Raw genomic sequence first — 27498 nt, 5'->3', positions numbered from 1 at the left:
TGAATTGATTAAAACAGTTTTCATCTTGTTTAGGTTTTCTTACGAGTGTGTAATTATCATTCAAATAGTGCATAGAAAAAACATTAACATATGATGTTCCTGAGTGTGAATTGAAAAGTGTGTGCCTGCCAAAGCGTTATGGTAGTTTTGTTTCAAATGATTTATTCGTGTGCATTGTTGGAGCACTTGTTTTTACCTCTTCTTGTGCTGTTTCACAAAAGTATAAGCTGGGACAAATTGCATATTGAAAATTCATGAAATAGAACAATGTTTGTTGTGCGCAACATCTCTCTGTCATAAGCTATTGATTAGACAGGCTTATTTATAAGTATTCAATGCTGTCGCTGTTGCTGTTAATTTATATTTTGTTACTATACCATCACTCGAGTGGAAAAGCACAAGTTTTACTTCATTTCAGGGCAAGCACAAAAGTTTATAGAGTATCAGGGTTTTCAGTGGTTATTAAAGAGCTTATCTAAATTGATGAAGAGCCAAAATGGTGTTTGAACAGTATGGTGTTTGGAATCTAGCGTATTATGTATCAAATATTTTTGCAGGAGTCTGGTCTCTACATTTGTAGGTTGTATGGAAATCTGAAATGAAATGCATATGGCACCCCAAGTTGAACCTTGTTTTCACACAAAATTTTTTTTTGGTGAAAGCAGTAGTCTAGCGTTGCAAGGTGGCGCGTTGTGTTGTTGTTCTGGTCTAAACAGCAAGGGCGCATCTGGCTTAGCATAGTGACAGTCTTTTATTGTTTGCTTCAGTAGTGGGTTTTTAGAGCTTTCATTGCACTTGCATACCTGTCCCAAGGTTTTCTGCATGTTGAAAACTCTGTATTTATACAGTTTGAGGTTTATTTATACTTCATTACATATTTTACATGGGTAGTAAACAATAAAGAAGGAGGTCCTGGGGTTAGACTGTCAGGGGACCTCTTGTTAAAAAGCGGATAAAAATAATTCCTTATGTTGGGCAGCATAGTAAAAATAAAGGAAAAGCACGACAAATGATGCAACAAATGATGCAGGCTTACGTAGAAAATACCAGTTAGTAACCACACAAATTCTAGCTTGAAAGTACATCGGTGCATTACAGTTTTTAAAGAAAACATATGCAGCAAGAAAATAGTGTGAAAAGGGAAACAGTAGAAAAGGCAAAAAAATTAAAAAAAAATACGCAACCAACACACGTAGTAATTATGTCAGTGCAAGAAAAAGGAAGGAACACACTAGAACAAACAGTTGTAGCAAGTAAAAAAAGGGGGGGGGGGGGAAGAAAAAAAATCAAACTATTAAAACTGTTAGAGGGGACAATAAATGATTCCTCGAAATGACCTGAAAAGATGTTTGGGCGTGAGATGATGTGACAGTTGTGAGCAATGGATTCCATAATGACATGGTGGGAAAAAAAAAGTGTTTTACATAACTAGTGTTGACTTTTTTATAGAAACAAATTGTGTTCGGAAAAGGTAGTGGAGTTGTGTGTTTTGAGGTACTGCGTATTGCTCCACTACCATACATGTCTCTGCAGACTGGGGGCTCCACCTTGTCGCCAAATGTTGTCTGTTAGTGTAGCGCTGTTCACTATTATCACCTGCTTAGGGCAATTACTTGGTTAAGTAGGTTTCTCCATTGAATTTAAGGACTCTAAAAACAATGCAGAAGTGTCATGAAAATGTGTCTTATTATGGCTACTGCAACGGCTAAGCGGAAGCTCCATTTCTGTTAGCAACCCGCCGACAACCTGATGCTCCACCCTCTCGCTTTGCAACCCGGCGATAACATAGCTACCCACCTTTTGGAAGTGAACTTCCAGTTGCGATTTTGTTCAACAGTTCTATCATTTAATATTGGCGAAAGCATTTCTTTCTGCAAGCAGAGTTATTAGTGCTTTACCAGTAATGAACAACCAGTGGGACGTTAATTGCTGGTGAATTGAATGCTCAGGGTTTAAAAAATGGCAAAATAAACTTTAAGTGACCTTTCGCAGCACACGAATACTTCATTATATCACCGAAAAAAAACAAATTAATTCATCCGTGGGAAATAATATTCTCTGAGAAAAAAAAAACTGAATTCTCATATAAACACTGAAGAAAGTCCGCCAAATTTTCAAAACATAAAACCGAAAAGTCTAGGTCATAACAATATGTAATGTGACTGTATACAAGAGTACAGTGAGCGGGTAATTCCTGGCTGAAAATGATGCTGAATCTTAATTAGCATGTGGATGCCAAAAGATATTTTAGTTGTAAGAGACTTAGCATGGAGATCAAACTTCAAATGTTTGTCATGGACAACATCAAGAAAGGCAATTGAATTAGATCATTAAATGATACGAGTACCTAAACAAAGATGAGGCGTAGGTGCAAGTTCTCTATTGTGAGACCGAAATATTATGAAATTTGTTTTGCAGGATTGACTTATGGCAGGTTATTAAAGCACCAGATTATAATGTTTTTAAATTGCTATTTAATTTTCTCATTAGAGATGTTATCAGATGAAAATGTGGTAGTGTCCACATAGAGGGTACAATTAGAATTAATAATGGTTTGAGTGAAATCATTAATGTATGTTAAAAACAGTAGAGGGTCCAAAATTGAACCCTGCAGAACCCTGCATTGATTATAATTCATTTGTAAGCTGCCGCGGTGGCTCAGTGATTATGGTGCTCAGCTGCTGACACGAAAGATGTGGGTTCGATCCTGGCCATGGTGGTTGCATTTCGATGGGAGCGAAATGCTAGAGTCCCGTGTACTGTGCGATGTCGGTGCACATTAAATAACTCCAGGTGGACCACCCAGGTAGTCGAAATTTCCGGAGTCCTCCACCACTGCGTTCCTCATAGCCTGAGTCGCTTTGGGACGTTAAACCCCATAAAACCAAAAAACCCTATTCTTCAGTCTGAAAATTTGTTTTTGAATTGAACTATTTGGACTCGGTCATTGAGATAGTTGCGCAGAAGAGTGAGGACTGGGCTGCGCTGCGCTGCGCACGCCCAGTGCATCAAATTTTGAAAAGAGAACATCATGATTCAACAAAACCAGCGCCCACAAAAAGTTCCTTGTCAAGTGCAAGTTTGATAAAATCGGTGTATTCTATTAATGCTAGTTCTAGGTCTAAAACCAAACTGACGAGATGCCAGATGCTAAACTTGGTTGCAAGACGTTTGTCTTCTGGCATAAAATGATCATTGACAAAAATGGGCTTGTTTTGAGGAGCAAACAAACCGATACTTTCAGTTGTCAGCCGTGCCTTTCTAGCTTTTTATTCAAAGTCAGCCTTTTTCTCGAATGAAAGACGTGGCAGTTATGTTTGTTTTATTTTTTGTCGAACGCAGTGCACTACTTCAGTGTCAGTGCTGGCAATGGGGCAACCAACATTATCGCCAATGCATTAAAGAACTGCCGCACAGTTCTCACCCTGCGTGGACGGCACGGCACACCTTTAATTTCCACATTTTGGGCCGTGATTATTGCTGTAGCTCAGCAGCCCGCTTTGTGAGCTGCTGGTTATTGTTTGACAAGGCTTTATTTTCTTTCTCAAGGGCCTCGGTTTTTCTTCATTGTCTCGTATATACTGTTAATGAGGGTGAGACTGCCCCACAATTCTTCGATTTCTTACCTCAGCGCAATCATGTCTTCTGTGAATTCAGCATTTGTTGGTGTCCTTAATGAGACTGAAAAGTATCACTAGGTATGTCGCATGCACAGTGGTGTGACAGAAGAAACAGTGCATAAGGGAAAGGGCTCAGGTGATAAAGATGACTGACCTGTGAAAACAAAAGGAGAGTCGGGAAGGCTGCTGCACTGCTGTGATCGCTGGTGACAAGTGAAGATACCACTGGAACCCTGCTGCTAACGGTGGCTAGTAAAGGAGTTGAAACAGGAGGGCAGCGACACTTGAAGGTGCATTTGGAGGGGCGTTAGTTTTCGGGTACAACCTGGTTTAACCTGATTCTAACAGCCTGAGGATATTTCTGAAAAATTGGGTTAAATCTGATTTCTGCCTAAAAATGCGGCTTCAAGAAAGCATAACTTGCCTGATTACAAGGTAGAAGGCACAGCACGGGAACTAGCAGATGTCTTATACTTATTATAGATTGGTGTTCTCACTTATTGGTGATATTAAACTTTTTTTAACACTTAATATTAAATCCATGGTTTGACTTAATCTGAAGATAAGTTCGGAAGTATGTTCTGGAAGCAACAGATGGGGACACAACTATAATGTCATAACGCCTGACTAATGCCGTTGTATGAGCACTACCTACACTGATGGTGTCCTCTTTCAAGACTGAGAGGGAGAAAGGGGAAGGCAGAGAGGGTCTCTAAGCCTGTTATGTATTTAAAATGGCTGCTTTGACATTTAATACATGTTTTTGCTGCTTACAAACAAAGGCAGGCAGGTTCAGCATAGATGCAGAGGTGCTGAAAATGGGTATGGTGTTATCTGTAGGAAATAAATAAAAAATAGACATGTTCCTAATGAAACCAGAAATTTCTACATTGTTTAAGAAAATGATGAGCAAAAATCAAAGCATTTCATGTAATGACACAAAAATGAGTGCTAATAATCGACTATCTCCGCAGCAAAAAAATAACCTGAAGAGTCCCAAACTAAATTTTTTTTTTTGAATAACCTGATTTTTGCCAAAAATTTGTACTCTGTAAAGTACTGCTCAATTTTTACCCCTCGTGTTTGGAAAAAAAAAAAGGAATGAAAACAAAGGGCCATAAGTATTCATTACTTAAATTGTCTCGGCACCATTTAGCAAGAACTCATGCACTGGTATGCAACAGGGAGCAATTTTTTTTTTATAAATGGTAACGAGATGTTGACGTCAGTGTGACATCAAAGCGAGACTCGGGTGTGGTTTCTCTGAGCTGACGATTTAATGATTTAATTGGTGGAAGTCACATGTCCAAAGACACTCTCCACGTTACAGTTGTGCTGCTGCCATCTATATTGTTGTTTAAAGAAAATAAGTTAATTTACACTGCTAGGTTATAGTTTCAGGAGCTCTACTAGAGCTTTTTGTAGCGAAAGCTACATTGGCCACGAACTCGCAGTTTCGCGGTGCTCGCATTCCTACCGTGCTCGCATTCCCACCGTGGTCGCACCGCACCACGTGACTGGTCACATGACCAACCGCGTGACGAACCACGTGACAACAACCAGCCAGACGACCAGACTAACCTGGACTTGCAATCAAGATTAACCAAGGCTAAGCAAGCTATGCCTTAGCTTTCGCTACGTATATCCTGGCATAGCCGAGCTAAGCCACTGCCAATTTTTTTTTTTTGCATGATAAGATGGCTTGTGTGGCTGAGATAATTGTTTCTAAAATATCCAAATTTCTTCAAATTTTTACTTCTGCTCCTCTGTGTTTTTTGGGATTTTATCATATTTATTTGAAAACTAAGGCTGACGACAAATAAGTGATGCTGTGGTTGAAAAGTGAAAAGGTTAAAGGAAACAGTAAAACTGTGATTGAAAACCCTGGCACTATGGCTGTGGTGCACTTTTTGTGAAGTTGTCTTAATCGACATGGGCCCTGTTGCTGTTTTCAGTAATAAAGCTCTGCCTCGTGGCAACTCCATGTGAATAAGAACAACTTAAAAGAAACCAATTTCTCACACACCTATCACTACATGGGGTAGTCATAGGGGACGATGGTGCAGTGTTGTGGCTAGCAAGAAGGTCATGCTTCTTCATGTCAAAATAATTTATGCATAGTATTTGTGCTTGTGGTCACAGATCTGTCTCAGTGTTTTGGGCCAAAACTTTCAATACTTGCACAGCTGCATTCTCCACATCCTTAGCACCTTCCTAGTCTGGCATCATATCTTTGGGTGTTTACAGTGGTGGGTTCCTGTACTTTGTCTGCCCCAGTGGTCTGGTCATTTCCAGTTACAGCTGTGCTTTGAGATCTGAGAAGGTACTTTGGGTGATAGGTTGCTGTCCAACATTGTGATCTCTTTGCTAGAATAAGTTTTATCTCAGGAAATTGCTGAGATTTTGCTTTTCACTTTGGCTGAACAAGCTGTAGTTGGAAAATATTGTTGATTCTCCTGACTTTGTTGCAACAAAGGGGGTCAGAAAGGGTGACCTTAGAGCTGGCAAGTACCGGCACAAAGTATGGAGGCAGTGTTATTGCTGGATTCACTTTCGTAAAAGGCAGTTTTGCTGTACTCTTTGTTGAGTTGTATGCCAGGCACACCAATTAGAAACCTGCGTGCATGCATCTTAATCCCAGGGGCCTCAATCTGAAATGCCTTGCAGCCCCTCTAGAACTTGGTGCTCTTTGTTTGCAACTGCCATTTTCATGAAGTATGTTAATGCTGCTGGGAACTTTTATTTCCAGGCTTTTGTTCAGGCAGAGGTTGAGTTTTCGAAGCGGGCGAACTTTCAAGACATGTTTTGCTTGGAAGTGCATGAAGGCATCGTTGTAGCTTTCATACGCACCATCAACAAAAAGGCCTTGGTGAGTAAGTGCTCCCACTAGGAGCATTGCTATATTTTTTGTTTTCAGCTGTCTAGATAGGCTTTTGTTAAGAACGAGTCGCACACTCATAAAAGACAAACACAGGAAAACAGTGAAGATGGAAGATCGAAACAATTGTGCTCTTTCTGTCTTCATTGTTTTCCTGTGTTTATCTTTTTGTGTGTGCAACTTGTTCTTAACAGCAGCCATGCAATAACTCGCCGAGCAAGAAGCTCTTCTAAACTGGTTATGCTTGCTGGCTTCTTGTGATATGACTCCATGCAGTGAGTAAAAAAAAATTGTGTGGTGTACCTGATGGCTCACAGTGAGTGGGAAGAAATACCATGAAAACGAATCTTCTATGAGTACAAATTTGTCTATTTTTGCTAAAGCAGCAGAGGGTTCACATGGTATGTACAGCAAAAATGCTAGCACAGTAAAGCATTGCTTTGCAAAGTGTAATTAATGTCCAAAGTGAATAGTTTCTTATTGCACCTAAAGCCATGGGATGTGCCAGTTACCTCAGGAGCCTCCAGAACTCTGTGCTGGGACCACTTTTGTTTTTGTTGCACCTAAATGATATTGCAGTTGGCATCTGGTCTTTATTCGGGATGTTTGCTAATGATTGTGTTGTGTATGGAGTTATAAGAACCATGTAGGCTTCACAAACTGCACAAGCTGATTTGGACATTATAGCAGGCTGGTGCATGCGTTGGGAAATGTCATTAATGATAAGAAAGCACTGTGTTCATTTGTATAGGTATAGAATTAATATCACTTTAGGTACCAGCAAGGACCTTGAATGCGCAGGTGTCTTTACCTCTAACCTACAATGGAATACGCACTGGTAGGAATAAGGGAGCATCAGTTATGGGCTTTTACACTGAAATTGAGTTATTTGCTAAGTAATTTAAAAACACGCGGCTGTATTTTAGCCACACGCATTTAGTATTTGAATATGGATATGTTTGTTGGGACTTGCATACACTAGTGCTTATAAGTAAATTAGAAAATATTCAGAACATCGCACTCAGATTCGTACTAGGAAATTATAGCCAGGAACTTAGCACGACAGAGAGTAAATGCAAACTCAAATGGCAAGAACTGAGCGACAGCAGAAGTCTGAGATTAAAATTCGTCCAAAAAACATTTACTACTCTAGAGCCGGCATAAAATCTATTCAGCTGACAACTTCCCTATTGAAGCTACTACGCAACCGTTTAAAGATCAAGGAACTTTATTTCTTTTTTTTTTGCGGGGGGGGGGAGCTGTTTGGCGTTTTTTGTTATTCTTTCTTTTTTTGTTCTGGCTGAGATTGGAGTGGTGTGCCATCAAGCATTGTTTATACCTCCTCCAGCAGTGCTTTTTTTCATGGTTTGAATGACTAATCTGTTCTTTTAAAGGTACTAACATATTTCCCCCTCTGCTGTAATGCTCTATGTGACGGTGCAGGTAACTAACGATTAAATTATAAATAAATGTTTGACATGACCACTTGACCTACTGGACCAGTAAATTGTAGAAGAAATCTTATGCATCTTATGCATGTAGTAAATATAAATAAATAGGTCCTATTCCAAATTGGTGAACATTCAAGAATGGGTTCAGAGAAATTTCTGAAGCAATTTCAGTAGATTATAACTATATGGGGGAGGGCACCATTTATTTATTTGCATAATTGGGATTTTTGTAGTACTGTATACTTTCACTCAACATGTGCTTTTGGTGCGTTTGCAGGAGTTTTGTGAGACTGCAGGAGAAAAAAGTGGTGGTGCACCTCCAAGCCTGCTGCTGCTGTTGTCTAGGTTTAGTGTGGAGATGAAGAATACACTTGTGAGCCGGCTGGTAAGGATTCCATCTGTGCCTCTTGCTATTTCCCTTCTGTGAAAGCTACTGATTTACTCTCTTTGGCTGTAGCTTGCAATGGCAGACGAGCACTTTGGGATTCCTGATGCCAAGAATTTGACGCCTGCATCACAGCTGATACAGGAAACCAGTGATGTGGCTCAGGTTTGTCACATTCCTTACTTTACACTCCACGGTGGCTCAGTGGTTAGGGCGCACGGCTACAGAGCCTGAGTACCCGGGTTTGAACACGGCTTCTGTGGCCAGGTTTCAGTGGAGTTGAAATGCAAAAAACGCCTGTTGCTGTGTGATGTCAGTGCACGTTGAAGATCGCCAGGTGGTCTAAATTCTGGAGCCCTTCACTACGGCACCTCTTTCTTTTTTTTTTTCACTCCCACCTTACTCCCTTGCCTCATTGTTTGTCCATCGAGAAGTGGGTCAGCTACTGCGCCTTTCATGTCCTCAAAACCAAATTTTCTTATTTCTTTACTTTTTTAAGTGTAGAGCATCTCAGTACTCTTTTCAGATTTTTTTTCAAATGCAGTTAAATTCATTTATAGACCAAAAGTGCACCTTCTTAACTACATCATCTCATCAAGAGTGTCAACTCAATTCAAATAAAGCAAAAAGACCAAGTAATTTTCAGCTCGAGATGAACATTGTTTTCACCAGAAGTTGCTGGTTATTGCATAGATGGGTGAAGTGCTGTTTATAGAGCTAATTTTCAATTCAGTGAATGCTGGTTGAGGAAATGTGCTACTGAAATTAGAGAAAATGCAGTAATAATTTTCAGGAAAAACAACTTCATATTTATCGCTCTGGTGCCCAGGAATGGTTGGTCACTAGTATGCTCTGGAGAATAGTGACGGCTTGTGTGTGCATGTCTGTGCTGCTGTCTGAACAGTGTATTGCTTCTTGTGTCCCAGATAATAGTCTTAAGCCCATCACACACACTACTGCCGTTGTGCTTAAGGTGGGAGTAGTAAAGTCTGTACGTATAAGAAATGTACTGGGCACTTGCAACAAAATCTAAATATGTTTCAAAGTTCATTTGCTCGGACTTCCAACTCATTCACTTGCTGAAATTTTTTATGCGAATTGTAATGAATAATTCAGAGCTGAGTTGGCAGCTGTGTTTGTGATTGCTGTCTTTAACGTTAGAGTTGTTGTGCATATTAAAATAGGGAACCTCATCTAACATTTCTTTTTTTACTTGTGGTTTACTTTAGGATTGACCACTTTACTGCTTTCATTTTTCTTGCCTCCTCCTCTATTTTCCACAGTGAGCTGCTGTGCAAGCATTCAAGCTGAATTTTTTTATTTCCTCTTGAGGGACACATGCAGTTCTAGTGTGGAAATGGCCAAAGTACAAAACCTCAACTTGATGCTTATTTATTTACTCAAAGGCCCCCTGTGGAGCATTATATACAGGATGGGCATGACAGCTATAGGATGATGACATTGATGGCATTCTTGAATTGGATTGGGTTAATGTGGCATACAGTGTCCGATGGCAGATCATTGTTGTCCTGAGATGACGATAAAAAATGACTGGTGATGAGTGATGTTTTTTTGCAGCAGGACGGCTTTGATAGCTGAGAGGGCGATGAGCTGGTGATATGACTGATGCACCTAAAGGAAAATGACGAAGCATGAGAAAGACACAATTGAGAAATTTTCCATTGCATTTTAAAGTTTGGTAGGTTAACCCTGTACTTTAATACAGACACACTGGAGTAACATGAGTCATCCTAAGGAATGAAATGGATAGTGTGATTTTGTATTTTATCTAATGTCAAAAGAAGCTAGACTGGTGAGGGTCTCATTCTGCTGATGTGTATTCTAGTTTCGGGCGGACAAACTTTGGATATGCTAATAATTTTATAGATGGAAAAGCGAATAACAGATTGTGGAGAAAAAACAAGGGTGTGGTTGGTCTTATTAGTAATCTTCATGATATGGGACGACCACATTAGATTGTGCGTTATAGTAATGCCCGAGTACTTACACAAAGATATGGATGACACTTTAGAATCACCACAGCAGGGGCCTAGTGGTTTGAGCACCCGCCTCGGGAGATGCAGGGTTCGATCCCCAGTGCCACCGAGTACCCACTGGTGACACAGTGGGTAGTAGCTTTCCCCTGGCCTCGTGCTCTGCTTGTTTAGGGTGAAATGTTTGGGAAATGGGTCTTTGGCCCCATCTTGAGAAGAAGAAAAATACCTTGTGTCATGGCGCTGTTTGTCCCCATATGTCCTTGCATCATAAAAAATCACAATCTTCACTTCAGAACCAAACAGAATGTAGTATTTGGACGGAATGTATGATAGCCTGGGATGGAAGGAAGTCAAACATGTTGTAGTAATGTTAACTGACATTAACCAGTCTTTGCACCGAAATTCAATTTAGGCCATACCTTGTTGAAGGATGTGAGCATCAGTGCTGTTAATGATGAGACAGCAAATAATTATCCAATGATCAGCAAATAAACAGACGTTAGATGAAATATTGCCAGGGTGATTGTTAATATTGGTTAGGAAGAGCAAGGGTTTGAGTACCGTGGCTTGTGAAACACCTGGAATAAATTGATAAATGGATAAATGGAATAAATGGACTTAAGGGGGGATAGAAAGTGCTATTACAATTGTGCTGATGATTCATTTTTCCTCTTGGTACCATTCCGCAAAATCCTCATTGCCGCACTGGTCTTTGGGACCAAAAAATGACCCAAAAATTAATTTTTTAAAAATGACATCTTTTGGAGCCTATAACTATTATTCTTCAACTCTACCAGTTTTTTCTTCCAGGAAGTGGTATTTTGACCATAATATTAAATTTAGATCACTGTTTGGGCTCAATTTGTTCAGGAGCAGGCTATTTAACACCATGAAAATTTTGGACACCTGGCTGTCTTAGTACGTCAATAATTCAACATGTTTTACTGAGACTTATTGACGTCAATACGTCAATATGTCTTAGTACGTCAGTCTCAACGTCTAGGACAGAGAGACATGTCATATTGTTTGCTAAGGGAAGCTGAAGGCGCAATGTATGCAGTAATCGAGGCACAATTGTTCAATCACGTTTCAAGCATTTATAATTTTGCAAAGTTTATCGATGCACGATATTCACACTTTGAATGCTGGTATTCTAAGTGCTGTAAAATTACTAATGAGGGTAAAATGGAAAAACTACTTTGATTATTGCACTCTTTACTCATCATACTATGTAGCCATGGGTTAAAAATTATTTTTTATTGAGCCATTTTTTTGTACCGAGGTGCTCATGAATTACTAATTAAAATTATTTTAGGAACTAATGAATTAACTTAAAAAAGCAATTTCTTATTTGAAATTACTATAAAAAAGTGAGCAAGGTGACGCAGTTTCATTAGGATTGGACTAAAAATAAGGAAAATAGGTCTAAGGTCAGTGTCCCCCCTTAAAGGGACTCAGAAAGGGGGTCTCAATAAAGGTGCGATATGTCTGGGATATTAAAAGACGACGGTTCATAATTACCCTCCAGCACGAAATATTTTAATGCGTTTTGTGGAAGCTGAGTTATATGCAGACAAAACTTGAACTTCCGCGTCTTCGCGCCTTTCCCTCTCCTCTCGCACGCCAAAACGGCGGCGCTCCTCTGCCGGCCTCACCCACTCGGCCCCTCCCCTACATCCGCCGGCTGCGGTGCGCGCGGAGTGGCCTCGGCCGCGGTAGCGCGTGACGTCTGCAAGAATTTGGCGCTGTGAACCAATGATAACCCCCGGCTGCAGACGTCATTCGCAAGACGTGACGTCGTCTGCCAGGTTTTCCCGGAACTGCGCGTCGCGGCGAGGTGCGAAAGTGGGAATTTTAAAATATTTATTGTAAATGTCCCTCTCGCTTTTGAGGTCTCGTACGCGGCATGGACTCTTGGTGGCCTGTACTCTACATAGTGCAAGCATTTTGAAGCCAAGCTCAAACACCCCTTTCTGTGGTCCTTTAACATAGCTAAACTGCTCTCTGTTAGTCAAAAACTTGGAAATCCATTCTATAATAGAAGGGTTACGGTTTAGGCTTGAGAGTTTTTGGAGAGCCTTTAGTGTAACTTTGTCGATTGCCTTTTTAAAATCTAGAAATAGAGCGTCATTAGGAACGTTTAAGTCATGTTTGCAGTGTAAGTTGTTTATAAAAAATGTTTTTTGGGCATCCTAGGACAGTCTCTTTAAAAAGCCATGTTGGTTGGGATGAAAGAATTGAAGGAATGCTTATAGGCATGTCTAATCAAGGAAGCTAGTGTGTCTTAGAATACAGCACTTCAGACTGCATCGCATTGCATTGCAGTGGTAGGCTGAGGGCAGTCTTTGATGTCAAGTGGTGGAGAGCTTTGCTTGTCATTTAAACATTGATGGACAGGCACAAACATGTTATGTGGGCTTCAAAACTAGTATAACTGAGTTTCTAGCAACCATCAATGATGATGATGATCATCATCATCAGCCTGACTACACCCACTGCAGGGCAAAGGCCTCTCCCATGCCTCTCCATTAACCCTGTCCTTTGCCAGCTGCACCCACCCTCTGCCTGCAAACTTCCTAATCTCATCCGCCCACCTAACCTTCTGCTGGCACCCGCTATGCTTGCCTTCTCTTGGAATCCACTCCGTTACCCTTAAGGACCAGTGGTTATCTTGCCTTCGCAGTACATGCCCTGCCCAAGCCCACCACTTCCTCTTGATTTCGGCTAGGATGTCATTAACACGCGTTTGTTCCCTCATCCACTTGGCCCGCTTCCAGTCTCATAACGTTACGCCTATCATTTTCCTTTCCATGGCTCGCTGTGTTGTCCTTAACTTAAGCTGAACCTTTCCATCAATGATATTAAGCCTATATGAGCACCGGTAACCAGGTCTAGCAGCAGTTACTGAATCATTAAATGATGATTTGTTATGTGTGAACCAAGGAAAAGGAGCAGCACAGAAGCATGCAACCACACAAGAAGAAAGGGCAAGACGCAAGCGATGTTATTAAGAGATATGGCGACACTTGCATAAGCACTCCCTCATTATCAGTTCTTGCAGCAGAGGTACACCTTTTAGAAGCAGTCAACGTTTGATTTTTTCATGTCTTGATGCTTGCTTGGGCTTGCTGTTATCTTTCTAGATTGTTTGCTCTCCTCCTTTTCACTCCTGTTGCTCACCTTAATTAAGGCGTGCCTTCCTTCAATAGAATTCAGTTGTTAGTCAGCACTTGTGTCTTGTCCTTTCTTCTTGTGTGGTTGCATGCTTTTGCGCTGCTCCTTTTCCTTGGTTCAAAATGCACCAACTAGCCCAAAAAGAAGTTTTACTTTGTTATGTGTGATGGTGGAAACTAAATTTCGTGCATTTCGTGGAATGGAAGACATGAGTGTGTGTGCTGTGAACTGTGAAATTTGGCCCTGTATTGATGATTTCTTCAGGCATTGCACACGAGTAAAAGGTGATGTCGCTAGGCATAATAGTTTAGCGCTAGTCTTTTGGATTTTTCTATTCTTTAAGTTGATTCGAAAGCTGCTCACTTCAAACACATTTCACAGACTGATACGTTTCTAGTGAATGAGGTTTTTTTATATTTTCCCACGGGGTGGTTGCATGAGGTCCACTCTGAAAGCAATGCCTCCTGTTTTGTTCTCTTGGCCCTCATTGTCAGAGGCATGTGCTGGTGGTGCTGAATGTAACTAGAAACCTTTCGCTTTTGTTCCCCTCAGTACTTTGCTAGGGCTGTCTGGTATGGAGTGTATATGAGACAAGAGGGTGTACAGTTGAATTTCTCCACGGAGGAAGAAAAACACATCCACTAGCGTTCATTAATGCTTGCTAAATTTTCTTAGATGTAACGCATTGTGTAAGGAATTTCATGCTGGGGTGACTGGGATGTTGGGCAAGTCCCATTCTCCGTGGGCATATGCAGCTGTTACACTAGGAAATGATGAAGAGCTGTTGTCTTAATTGAATGAGCCATCAACGCTAACTGCTGCATTGGTATGCTGACTTACAATGGGGCTCAGATTTTTGAAGTGAGGCTTTCTTCTCATCATAACCACTTGTGTGCAAATGTTTTTTGGTGCAGGTTTGTAGCTTTTAGCTGATGTGGGCAAAATACACTCAGTAATAATATGTTTTTATTGTAAATTTGGTTTGTACCGACACCTCTCACAAATTACGGCATGCAGATGATTTATTTCAGTCTTCCACAAGCACTAACTAAACTACACCTCACTGCAGAAAGCCTGCATACATTAAAAAAAAAAGAGTTGATCGCTGTGATTGCATAAGGCAACCGCAAATGATGTTACTTGAGTGTATCATTTTTCTAATCATATGACCAGTTTTTTTTTTTCATTTATTTTCTGCCACTGCATGATATTCTGTTGGTGATTTCTGTTTGGTGATGATTTGCTGTTGACGATATTCTTTTCCCTGCTGCCGCTGTTGATGTAGATGTTTGTTCTATGGGAGGTGAGGCCTGTCAAGCCACAAAACCGTGGCTTTTTTCTCTCCTTCCTTATCACAGTTTACATTACAGCGTTTTTCTCGTATGTTTCTATCAGATAAAATTCTGACTGTGGTAGAATAAAGAAACTCAGACTCAAACCCCTGATATATTTCTATAAGCTAAAGACATCGGTTTGTAAGAATAAATAGTTAACTGCATGGTGTGTTAATGCGGGAAATATTTGAGAAGTTGGAATTCAGGAAATTAGTGAAAGAAAAAGAACCTGTACAGTAACTTAACCTGAAGATTACATTTAAACATGTCAGTGCACATTAGAGATCCCCAGGGGGTCGAATTTTTCGGAATCCTTCACTACGGCGTCCCTCATAGCCTGAGATGCTTTGGTAAACCATAAACCATAAACTTCTGTTGTGCAGTTATCGTAAAACATTATTTTTTCATGTGTAGTTTATATATATATATATATTAGCAATAAATAAACCTGTTTTGGCAATGTATAAAAAGACGTGATCATGCTGAAGTATTGCTCTCTTTTCGTATCTTTACTTTTTTCCAGACTCTCATCGACCAGTTTGTTCGAGTTCAAGGACTGCTTATTTCACAGGTGAGTGATGTCATTGCAAAGGTGTAAAGGGGACTTAAAGAAACAGCAAACCTCAATGTGACATCATTTTAGGTCAATAGGTTATCTTCCATGGATGCCAGATATGCAGATTTTGCTGAGCTTTGCTGAAAACGCAATCAGCGTAAATGTTGAATATTCGTAGCAGCTCATCATGCACTACTTCTCCACACTACAGGTGACGATGAGTTTGCAGCGAGGAAGTCCAAGCCTCGTAAATTGTTTGGAACAGATAACTAAGCTCAGAGGATAGTAAGCAAGGTATCTTGTGGCTTTTAAGTAGTTTATTAGTATGGAGTTTGAATAATAAAATCTAAAGCACAAGAAATACAAAAGTGATAGACCCCCTCCCATGTAGCATTGGCACAGGTGGTCAGCTGGTTTTGACTCCCTGCTTAGTCACGGGAGTGCATGGTCTGTGCAGCCAAGTCCACTGGGTATTTTCGTGTTTCTATTCTGTGTGATTATTACACTAATGAAAAATGAAGTTGCATTATTAGTGGGGAAGAAAAAAAGGTCCGGCTTCACTGTAAAGCAGTGAAAGCAACTAAGTTGAGCCCACTTATAATGAACCTGACAGTCATGCGGATTGCGCTCGTTGTAATTGATGTTTGTAATTAAATGGACTGCGCATACTGCAGACAAAAGGCGTTTATTCCTTAAAATCTGCGTCATGCGCGGCTATTTCTGCAAAGCAGGCCCCAATGCTCCGCTTTCCAGGCTCTTCAGGATGGCCATGCTATCCGTGCAGAGATCCTTGCTGCCAACAATCTGCTTTAGGGGCCGAATAAGACTAATCGTGGTTGCACTGTTCCGCGCCCACCCCACTTCTGTTTCCAGTTGGGTTGCTTCTCCCAGACGGCCCGCATGCAGGCGATTCATCGACGTTATGGGCCATTGGGATGCTTGGTTGGCAGTTACCTACGGTTTCATTGCTGCATTTTTTATTTATTTTTTTGGGTCGACACATTCTTTCTGGGGTGGTATCGCAGGAGCTGAGTGACTCTCTTTGGTCTCCACACTAAGATCGAATAGAGAGTTTCTCAATTTCAGGGTTGAGTTTACGCTGCCTCCTATTCGATATAACCGAGCGGTGTGGTCACAGTTGTTTGTTGTATCTGAGACTATAGTCGGGTACAACTTTAGAAGACAGGAGAGGCACCGCCCAGATGACCGAAGCGCAGCAGCCAATTGCCTCCGCGACTCAAGAAATAGTCCCGCTCAAAAAATTGTGACTGCTTCTAAAACGCGTATTACTCTGTATAAATAAGATTTGTGTATCTTGATGAGTGGTTTAGTAAAACTATCATGATGCAAATGCTTCAGCACATGCCGGATCGCGAGAGAAAAATAACTCCGTGCCTTCTACAACGCTGTGCGTCGTCTGCTACGGAGCGAGATTGACGGCACCGGGCGTGTAATTACAAAAGAGTCTGGCTCAATAGCATAGGATTCATATGTACTTTTTGTGTGTTTTCACAAGCTTATTTTTTTAATGTGTGAGGCTTATTTTTCAATTGCTACTTGTTTCTTTTTTTTTTTTGCGGTTGCAAACCTACAATCTCGTGAGTTCACGCACGTTCGCGCACGGCATTCCGTACCTCTTTTCCGCCATGGAGCCCAGCGAGGTGACATCGGAACGCGAGCCTTTGTTGCCGAACGAGCCTTGTGTCGCATCGATGATCACACCACCAAGGAGCCTCGGCAAGAGCAAGAGCGGCCGCATCCTGAACAGCGATTCACGCAACATGATCTTCCACTGCTACACGTTTTGGCGTAACAGGGAGCCTGAACGCAGCGTAAAGGAGACGAGCAAGTTTGTCGCTGACATGCTCGGTGTCAGCGAAAGGACTGTGTTCAGGGTGAGGAAGGAAGTTAAAGCTTCGCATTTTTCGGGTGGCAAACTGACGACGCCGTCCCGAAAGCGCCCACGCAATGCGGAGAAGAGAAGACGCAGCGCGAAGTTTGACAGCTTCACGTTGTGCGCGCTGAGGTCATGTGTGCACGATTTCTTTCGCCGCAACGAGATACCGACGGTCGAGAAGATCACTACCGAGTTCTCGGAACGTATGGAACTCCCATCACTAAGGCGGTGGACTGTGGTCGCCTGCTTGCCGAGATCGGCTTCAAGCACGAAAAGAGAAGCCGCAACTCGCTGCTTATCGGCCGGGATGACATCACCGATTGGCGGAATCGCTACCTCCGTGACGTGGAGCGCTACCGAGCGGAAGGCCGAAAGATCTTCTACCTGGACGAGACATGGGTGACGGCGGGACACACTCGGTCGATCGTGTGGACAGACACCGTGGTGCAGAAGCGCGGACGCCTGTTCGCTCGAGCAAATGGCCTAACGACGGGTCTAAAACAACCTTCTGGGAAAGGTCAGCGCCTGATCGTCACGCACATCGGCAGCGAGGATGGCTTCGTCGACGGCTGCTTGGATGTATTCCGAGGCCAAAAGACAGGTGACTACCACGAGGAAATGGACGGCAATCGCTTTGAGGGCTGGTTTAATGGCGTTCTGCAGAAGTAGCCAGCTGGTAGCGTCATTGTTTTAGACAATGCACCTTACCATAGCCGGCGAGAAGAGAAATTGCCAACGATGGCCTGGAAGAAGGAGAAGATACAGGAGTGGCTCACAAGCAAGATCACCTACACTGAAAGGATGATAAAGAAGCAGCTGCTTGAGCTGGTGGCATCTGTAAAGTCACGCTTTCTGAGCTACATCGTAGACAATGCAGCTGTAAGCGCCGGTTGCATTGCACTCAGGCTCCCGCCGTACCACTGCGAATTTAATCCCATTGAGCTTGTTTGTGCCAAGGTCAAAAGTGGCATCACTGCGGACAACAGAGACTTCAAACTGTCCATGGTCGACGCCAGCTTGAGGGAGAAAATCAAGCACGTAGCGGCGGAAGACTGGGCGAAGAGCATTCAGCACGTGATGGACTTGGAGGCAAAGTTCAGACTTGACACGTCTGGGAGTGAGCACATTCAACCCATCATCATCCAGCTGGGTGAAGATGACACTGAAGAAAGCGACTCCGACTGCGAGCTGTCTGGCATTGAGCCACTCGACGAAGCATAACGGCTTCTTTTAACGAAAGAACAGCCTTTATTAAGGCTACCAAAATTTTTCCCGTTGGTTCGCAACAGACAACCATCCATTCCGTGACCTCTGAAATAAATAAGCAGTTCCATTTATGGCGTATTCCTTATAATAGAAGCTCAATTCTGATGAGCAACGTCCAGCACACATTGTGCTCGATTTAAGAAGTGGCATAGAAACATGTTTAAATGCTGGTATAACTGAATTGAAACACAACTGTTAACTCTGATTATCTTTGGCGGGCTCAAAATGCTCATTCAGGCAGCCACCATCTAGTTTGACGGGCCCCATGTTGAAATAACAGTATTCAAGGCACGCTTTATAGCTCTGTTAGCAGTCTACACTGGAAATCGCAGTCATGTCATAGCCAGTGCTGCTGCCATACCAGTAGTCAACACGAAACTGACAGCCACTGTTAGCAGCTTGCACGCCAAAGCGCATTCATGTGGTTGCATCGTTTATTTTGGTTATCTGGCTCACACAAGTAATGAGAATAAGAGAATAAATATAAAGCATCATTAGCTTATTGAGGCCCAAAATGCTCATTCAGGCAGCCATCGTCGAGTTTGACTGGCCCCATGTTGAAATAACAGTAGTCAGAGCACGCTCTATGGCTCTGTTAGCAGTATGCACTGAAAAGCGCAGCCTTGTCATAGCCAATTTTTAATTTATTTATCTGACTCTGGCATTAACGCGAATGCAAGCACAATTATTAACGTGAATAACTTTGCTAGCATTTTTTTTGGTCATATTTACGTACCGGAAAAATGCTCAGCAAGGTTGAACGTGTTTTAGTGAGTCAATTTGTTCATTACAAGCCGTAGCCAAAATGACGGCTAGATTCAGATAGTGATATTGGTGAGGTGATAAATGGTGAAAGCTGAAAAAGCTCTCACAGCACTGCTTTGCTGGACTCCATTCACTAGAAAACTGCATTTGTAATGATGAAAGCGTCAAGACAGGAAATGATAATCCACTGCACAATGTCATGTGTACCCCCACATGTGACGGGCAGCGAAACCATCTTTTTGTTAAGACTGAATGCAACAACATCGCAAGATGCTGTTGCACAATATGGCACCCTTTCATGTGCACTCCTGGCGAGCTGCCGTATGCACTGATGCATAAACGCGTTAACAGGGGTAAGAGACGAAGTTATTGCGCAAGCCACGTGATGCTTTTAACATTTTGTATCGGTCAATGTTTCTGTCGTCACAGCTGATAGAAGTTTCTTTAGTGCAAGTTGGTTAATCACGTTGCGACAACAGCACAAGAAGCAAGGTCAGAATAGCAGGAGAAAACACAGCAAGATGCTAGACTGAGGAGGCAAGGTAGACAAGAATGTAAGGATTTAATGACATCGAAGAGGCCAGCCCTGCTATTCACAGGACTTGGTGCTTTGAATGAGACGAGTTAATGAAATTGTAAAGGAAGAGGTGTATGCAGCATGCTTACAAGAACAAACACAAAAATAAAAGGACACAAATAGGAATAATAAACACATACACGCACAGAAGCACTCACATATTCACACACATGCACACAAACGCGAGCGTGAAAACTAAGATCTAAAATGCAAAAAAGGGGAAAATAACAAATATAAACAAACACGCAAGAAAACATGCACACACATTTAATGCAGACGCGAGTAGAGGTATTAGGAGTCAGTTCACAAGCAGCTGTGCCTACTTTGTCGTACTTTTATTTGATGTACATAATGGCTCTGTTGCCTTCACTGTCTTGGAATTGTTTTCGTAGCAACATATCATAACAATCGAAAAGCAGCGCAAAGCTGTGTTGTGGGAAAGCAAGTCGAGCGCTGGCAGCACAACTGACGTGCGATTGTGTCACAGCAGGCATTCTACAGCTGGTGCGTGCAGTGAGTGAAGAATTCTAAGCCATACAGAGACGCGAATTCATGCCAAGCTCCCTTGTACAGGCACCAGTGTATCGGTCATAATTTTGTATTAGTACTAAGGCTGACATTAAGGAAACAAACACTGCTCCCACACGCCTGGCCGTTAATAATCAAATGACATTCGCTCAAGCAGCGCGTGTTAGTCACTGATTGTTAGCACTGGCGGAAAGTGATCAATCGACGGTGCTACACAACACTCGAACGACGCCCTGCTAGACGCTCGGCTATCTTATCATACTGCTGCCAACGATCGATTGTTTGCGCGCTGAGCTGGCAGCAACAAATCTTTGCGTTGGAGGTTGCTTCCACAAATCTTTTCGGTTGAGGAACTCGTAGGTTGGTTTCATTCGCGCACGCATTTCTCATTTATCCTGAGAATGGTTTTGCTCCATCACTTCGCCACGTCCGACGTGAAACGTAGGGGCACAGTACACTAACACACCCGCCGCTCACAGTAGGTACCAGACTTTGGCAAATTCTCCTCGTCGTAACTTCACTTAGGAGCAAAACAAAACACCACGGAACAAACACGCACGATGTTTGTTTGCAGCGGTGTGCCGCTGCGGGATCTTGTTTCCAGACGAAGCGCAGCGCAGTCACCGATGTTCGCTGTAACCTTTTTTCGTCGCCTCACGGCTCAGAACAAACGCACGCGGCACAAGTTGTGCATCGTAAGCTTGCAATAATATTTCCGACATGACAGACGCCCACAAACAATTCGAATTCACTCTGACGAAGGGAGACGCACACAGCTGACGCGACTCGGCCCAGTTCGAAGCGAGGGCGGCCATGTTAGGCATGTTCTCCGTCGGCGGGGTCACCGGCCCTCCGGCTCATGACGTCACCTGAAGTGCGCGCCTATTGGCGGAGGCTCGTGTGCATCCGCCTTTGAGGGGCAAATGCCGCTGCCTTCTTAAGTTGTACCCGACTATAGCTGCCATTGTCATAATGCATATTTTGACGTTTGCACCGGTCTTGTTCGTAATAAGCGAGTGTTTGTTATATCTGCGGCTGTTGTAAGGGGGCTCAACTGTAATATAAACATTGCATTTCATCTATGTTTCATCTTGCATGCAATATGTTTGCTAAATGCTTTTTCCAACTGCCACGGTTGCACTTTGAAAACTTCTCTACTACACATAAGACAGCTAGCTGGCAGAGATGACTCATACAGTGAACAGTATTCGAATTGAGTCGCATGAGAAACAAACTCCAGCTTGGCTGCATTCATTTCACAAACACAAATTCACAAGCACTTCCTAGCACTGAAGTTCTGCAAGCACTTCCTAGCACTGAAGTGCTACATAGGAGTTTTTGTGTGTGTTCCACTGCATTCTGCAAACTCCATGGCTCCTATGTGTTGATATATATGTTCTCCCTAGTTCATGCGCTCTCTCTGAAACTCACTCAAAGCCAGCTTTTCTGATGAGTCATCTTTCAGAGGGTCACCCATCTTTGTAAAACTTGTAAAAGTGCCTTGTATTCCATATGACTGTCTATCGCTATCGATCGGACCCTTCCTGTCCCAACTGCCCCTGCATCTATGCGGACCTGGCCCATTGCCTCTTCTATTGCCCGGCTGCTCAGCAGTCGGGTTCCTTCCCCCCACCCTTTCTATCCATCACCACCTGGCTCGACTGGCTTGGCGCTGAAGGGGAAGAAGAACAGCGGCTTCTGGTCGCCCAGGCGGTCGACATGCTCGGCCTATAAATTATGGTCGAATAAAAGTCTTTACTACTACTACTACTAAAACAGTAATTGTTGTGTCTTGGGAGGGGAATGACACTGTAGCCGAGGTGTAACAAGAACTCAGGTATAATGTCAGCCGGCCTTCAGACTGCGCGTCCAGCAGGTCGACGACTGCCCGTGCAAACCAGCACGCCATGCACTTATATCGAGATACAGACAGGCCACGTGCCCAAACACCGGCACGTGGCCATGAGTTCGCCGTTTGCTTATCGTAATACAAACACTACATTCCCTCTTCCCTAGACGATGCATGCTCTCATTACAATTGGTTGACATTTATAACGAATGGTTAGCTTTTATACAGACATAACAGAAACAAGTTAACTGTTCAAACTGTAGCTCCAAATGTTGGTTGGCACAATCACGGCTCTGGTGTGTACCGATCCGAGAGGCGTCTTTCCCTTGTCTGGTACCGATGTCGTGTTGAGGTTTCGTCGTGTTGAGAAAACCCCGAGTCGTGATCGGTGTCTTTTGAACCGAGGGCTGCCGTCGATACTCCGCCTCCTGCGGTAACCGCCCCTGGATCTTCCTCAGTTGTGCTCGCTGCTTGTTTCTGCGGTTGCACGGCACTCTGGTCATCAGTACCCGTCGGTGATCCAGATGGTTGCCACGGCTGCCAGGAGTCCTCACCATGGCGCCGCAACCGTGGTTGGCAGACGGTGCCTCCGGTTCTGCCTGCCTTGCGCGTATGTGGTCTTGATGCCTCTTCCATTCCATGACACCACGTGGTGTTGTCACCTGTAACACATAAGACACGGGCCCCGAGCGTGATGTCACCGTTGCCTCCAACCATCTTGGATCTTCTCTAGAGTTTCTCACAAACACTCTGTCACCAACAACAAAGCTTCTCTGAAGTTCTCTGCGACTGCGCGTTTGTCGAAACTGCTTTTGCTCGACTGCTGAACGAGCACTAGGCTTAAGTAAATCGAGTCGAGTTCTGAGGTCGCCCTATCAAAAGCGAAGCTGGAGATTGCTGGGTGGTTGCGTGTGGTGTATTCCGGTATGCTAGAAGGAAACTGGCTAGTCGCTCTTCAATGGGCCGGGCTCTGGTGTCCTTTCGCAGGGCTTCTTTCACTGTTCGGACGAATCTTTCAGCCAAACCGATACTTGACGGGTAATATGGCGCGGACCCTACATGTCTTATTCCGTTCATCTCGAGGAATAACTGAAATTCTTCGCTGCAAAACTGTGGTCCGTTGTCTGACACAACCTCGGGCAATCCAAAACGGCTGAAGAGGTCACGCAGCTTACCGATGGTAGCTTCTGCCGAGGTCGAGGGCATCACGAACACCTCCGGCCACTTTGAATGGGCGTCTACTGCTACCAAAAAATTGCACTGAAGGAACGGCCCAGCAAAATCCAAGTGGAGTTGGGCCCATGGCCTCGTAGGCCAAGCCCACAGATGAAGGGGAGCTTGGTTAGGCAGAGCTCATTGCTGCTGGCAGGCCGCACACATTTTCATGGTGTTCTCCATGTCTGCATCAATTCCTGGCCACCAGACGTAGCTCCGGGCAACCTCCTTCATCCGCACCACTCCAGGATGCCCCTCGTACAGCTCGTCCAGGATTGTCTTCTGTAAATACGGGGGAACCGCAATGCGCATTCCCCAAAATAAACATCCTTGGTTCACCGACAGCTCCAGTCTTTTTGAAACGAATGGTTTCATTTCTTCATCATTCACCCGCTCGGTCCATTGTCCCATTACCGCTTGAAGAACTCGCCGTAAGGTGTGGTCACATGTCACATATATTAAGGAGCCTAAATTAAATTTTATAGGAAAGAGTTGTGAAGAAGATGACGTGAATTAACCAAAGAATAAAGAAGAGGAAGAAGAAGCATTCGGTGTGGTGGAGGGAGATGATTGGTGGAGAAGCATTCGGTGAGGTGGAGAGAGATGATTGGTGGAGAAGAGAAGAAGACGACGACAAGGCTTACGTGGACTAACACCGAGGCTATAAAAGGGGGAGTGAGAGCGAGGCACAGGGGGGAACAGCAGAAAAGCGGAGGCTCCGGCAGGTCAGGGACACATCGGCTGGAAGAGAGCGACGCCGGCTACTGCTCCGGTGAGCTCGCGTTCTATGTGTGGAAATACAGGGGAAACAAAGCCTTTCGCCCCGCCCGCACTCCCACTCCGCGGATGCAGCGTTCCCGCTCGCTAACCGCGGAGGGGTTCGTGCTCGAGGGACAAAGGGAAGGGACGACACAGCGTTAACACTCATATGCTATTTATTACACTTGCAATTAATACATTGAGCGGGCCAGCTAGCTACAAAACATCAACGAGGCATTCCTCGGAAATAGACGACTACATAAGAAGGACTTCCGACTTACCGGCTGGGGCAGGGGCGCGACTTCGGAGGTATCGGCGGCGAACGTTTGTATGCGCCAATAATGGCGGCCGGGTTTTCCCGTGCGCGCCGCATTCTTGGGGCAAAGCCGTTCCCTAGCATTTGCTGGGGAAGGCGACCAGAGCGCGCGTTTGCTGCACTCGCTTCGCTGCCTGGAACCAGAAGTCCAGCTGCAAGGCACAACGGATCCCTGTGCGCCTGCCGCGGAAGGTGACGAGAGCATTCGGCTGCAACCGGTCACGACACTGGCCGGATACCGAAGGGCCTCTCTCCGGTTCCGCAGAATTCCGCGTAACCTACGAGGTGGCGCTCCCGTCGCCGGTCCCTTTCCCCCATGAGGGAGACTTCCCTCCTCGCCCAGCCGGGGGCTGTCCGTCCCGACGGCCGACGGTGAAGATGGGCCACATGGAAATGGAGGGGGGAAACAGGTTTTCCACATACGACATCGCATTGTGGACTTCCTGCCATGCCTGAGCCTGTTCCGGGGAGCCAACAGAGGACGCTACCACCTGCTACGGCCAGGGGTGTCTCCAGCGCTGTTGCCACCCATCCGGGTGGTGCCCCCAACGCCAACAACATCGGCATCACCTCCACGGGCGCTTGGACCGGGAGCTTGTACAACACAGCCAGCGACGCCGCCAGCGATGCCAGCCCAAGCACGTCGAACACCGCCCGCAACGCCAGCCCAAGCACGCCGAACGCTGCCTCGACGCCGGCTACGGGATCCATACAACACCGCAGCCGCACCGAACCAACCGTGAGCACGAACGCCGACCATGAATAGTAGAACGCTAGTAGTAGACGCTGGTAGTAGTGTGCCCGGGTCGTGTGTATTTATAGCCTTTGTGTGTTGTGTTAGTTTTGTTAGTTTTGTGTTCTAGTGTGTGTGTCACATAGGGTGTATTAAATGTGCGTTTGTGTGGGTACACCCGTCGCCTAGTCCATTCTTTCAGTCCATGCAAACATATTGAAAAAGTACGAAGAGGCCCCGTACGGTACGCCCCTAAGGTAGCATGTTCGGTAGTAGCCGAGACAGGTGATGTTGCCGAGGTGCCCACGTGCAGTGGGAAGGAAAATGCAGGAGTGGATGAGGTACTAATGAAGCCCAATGTAAATCAAGACAGATGATCACAGCTCTACTCCAAATCAAGATGTGGTCACGTGATGTCTGTCGCGCAATGTCCGAGCTTGTTACTGGAAAAGTCTCCCACTGAAGTACGTAGCAAGTGGTAACTTTGTCGTCCTCTTCCTTCTCGCCACTCCCGGGCAGCGGTAGGCGCGACAGGCAGTCTGCCTCTACGTTGCTTTCCCCTGAACGATAGACGACATCGTAACGGTAGGCCAACAGCGTGATTGCCCACCTGTGCAAACGCGCAGCGGCAATGCTTGGTATTGCTGTTTTGGGGCCGAGTATCGTCTGTAAGGGCTTGTGATCAGTTACCAAGCTGAACTGTCTGCCATAAATATAGTAATGGAACTTCTTGATTCCGAAGACTAATGCTAGTGCTTCCCGCTCTAACTGGCTGTAGTTCCATTCACTTGGTGATAATGTGCGTGATGCAAACATGATCGGCCGCCTGGAACCATGCTGTTCCACTTTCGATAAGACTGCACCCAGCCCATAAGATGACGCATCGCACACTACCTGAAGCTGGGCTTCTGGATCATAATGTGCCAGCACTGGCGCTTTTGTTAGCAACCTTTTTATCTTTTTAAACGCCATGTCGCATTGTTCATTCCACGCCCACAGCGCATTCTTGCACAGCTGCCGATTCAGTGGGAAGGTGATTGTTGATAGCTCTGGCAAAAATTTTCCGTAGTATGTTACCATGCCCGTAAACGTTCTCAACTTTTTTTTAGTTGGCTAGGACGGGGGATTCTAATATGGCCTTTACCTTCTCTGGTGATGTGGCAATTCTTTGTTTCCTGACCACATGACCCAGGAACTGTAATTCTGGTTTCAAAAATTCACACTTCTCTAGCTTAATCCGCACTCCCCTTTCGTGCAACCGGTTTAGTAATGCATCTTGGTTCACTAGGTGCTCTTTTTCGTTCTGGCCTTTGACGAGAATATCGTCTAGGTAGCATATTACACCTTCCAATCCTTTTAACATGCTGTCCATTATCTTTTAAAAAGTCGCCCGAGCACATGCGACCCCGAAAGCTAAGCGATTTACTGCATACAGTCCTTTGTGTGTATTGAGGGTGACGCGAAACCTTATCCATCACGATTTGCTGATATGCTCTACTGAGGTCAATCTTCAAGAACACCTGCCCTCCCGAAAGCGTGGCCAAGATTTCTTCGATCTTGGGTAAGGGGTAGTTGTCAGTGTTTAAGCAAGGGTTCAAAGAGGTCTTATAATCTCTGCAGATGCGTACGCTGCCATCTTTTTTTACCACTGGTACAATTGGTGAGGCGAAAGAATTGTTCGAAATGGGCTCGATCACGCCCAGACTAACTAGTTTTTCCAGTTCTTTCTCCACCGCTTCTTTCAGTGCGAATGGAATGTTTCTAGCTTTACAAAACTTTGGGTGTTGTTCCGGCTTCAGGGAAAGTTGAGCTTGCTCACTTTGATTTTGGCCGAGTTCATCGTTGAACAACTGAGGACGTCTGTTTAAGACTTGTTCCAAGGCCCTGCGGTCTTGCGCAACCACGTGATTAACGCTACTCTAATTGAGCCTGAGTTGATACAACCAGTCTCATCCTATCAGAGCAGGACCCTCCTGGCAGAGAATGTGCAGAGGTAGCTGGAGAGACTAGTGCTGATGCTTGACGTTGACTGTTACCACCTCTTTCGGGCGCACACACTCCCTTGTGTAAGTACGAAGCAACACCGATGCCGGACGTAACTTCATCTGTGGGAAGCATGAGCGAAACAACCTGTACAGCATCACCGACACTGCTGCTCCAGTGTCGAGCTCCATGTGAAGTGGCACACCCTGAACACA

At 44.3% G+C, this 27498-nt stretch overlaps 1 protein-coding gene across 2 annotated transcripts in view; it reads left to right on the top strand.

The window, feature by feature from the left end:
- Positions 1-27498, top strand: part of Vps51 (vacuolar protein sorting 51) — a 49158-nt gene that overhangs the window by 8736 nt on the left and 12924 nt on the right. For both annotated transcript variants that reach the window (XM_077645716.1, XM_077645717.1), the window contains exons 12-15: positions 6370-6489; positions 8227-8334; positions 8407-8499; positions 15363-15410. In XM_077645716.1, the coding sequence (XP_077501842.1) occupies positions 6370-6489; positions 8227-8334; positions 8407-8499; positions 15363-15410 (369 nt within the window). The remainder of the gene's footprint in view (positions 1-6369; positions 6490-8226; positions 8335-8406; positions 8500-15362; positions 15411-27498) is intronic.

Source organism: Amblyomma americanum, chromosome 1 (genome assembly GCF_052857255.1).
Source record: "Amblyomma americanum isolate KBUSLIRL-KWMA chromosome 1, ASM5285725v1, whole genome shotgun sequence".
In the NCBI taxonomy this organism is placed as follows: domain Eukaryota; kingdom Metazoa; phylum Arthropoda; class Arachnida; order Ixodida; family Ixodidae; genus Amblyomma; species Amblyomma americanum.
This window is presented reverse-complemented; position numbering and strand designations above follow the sequence as displayed.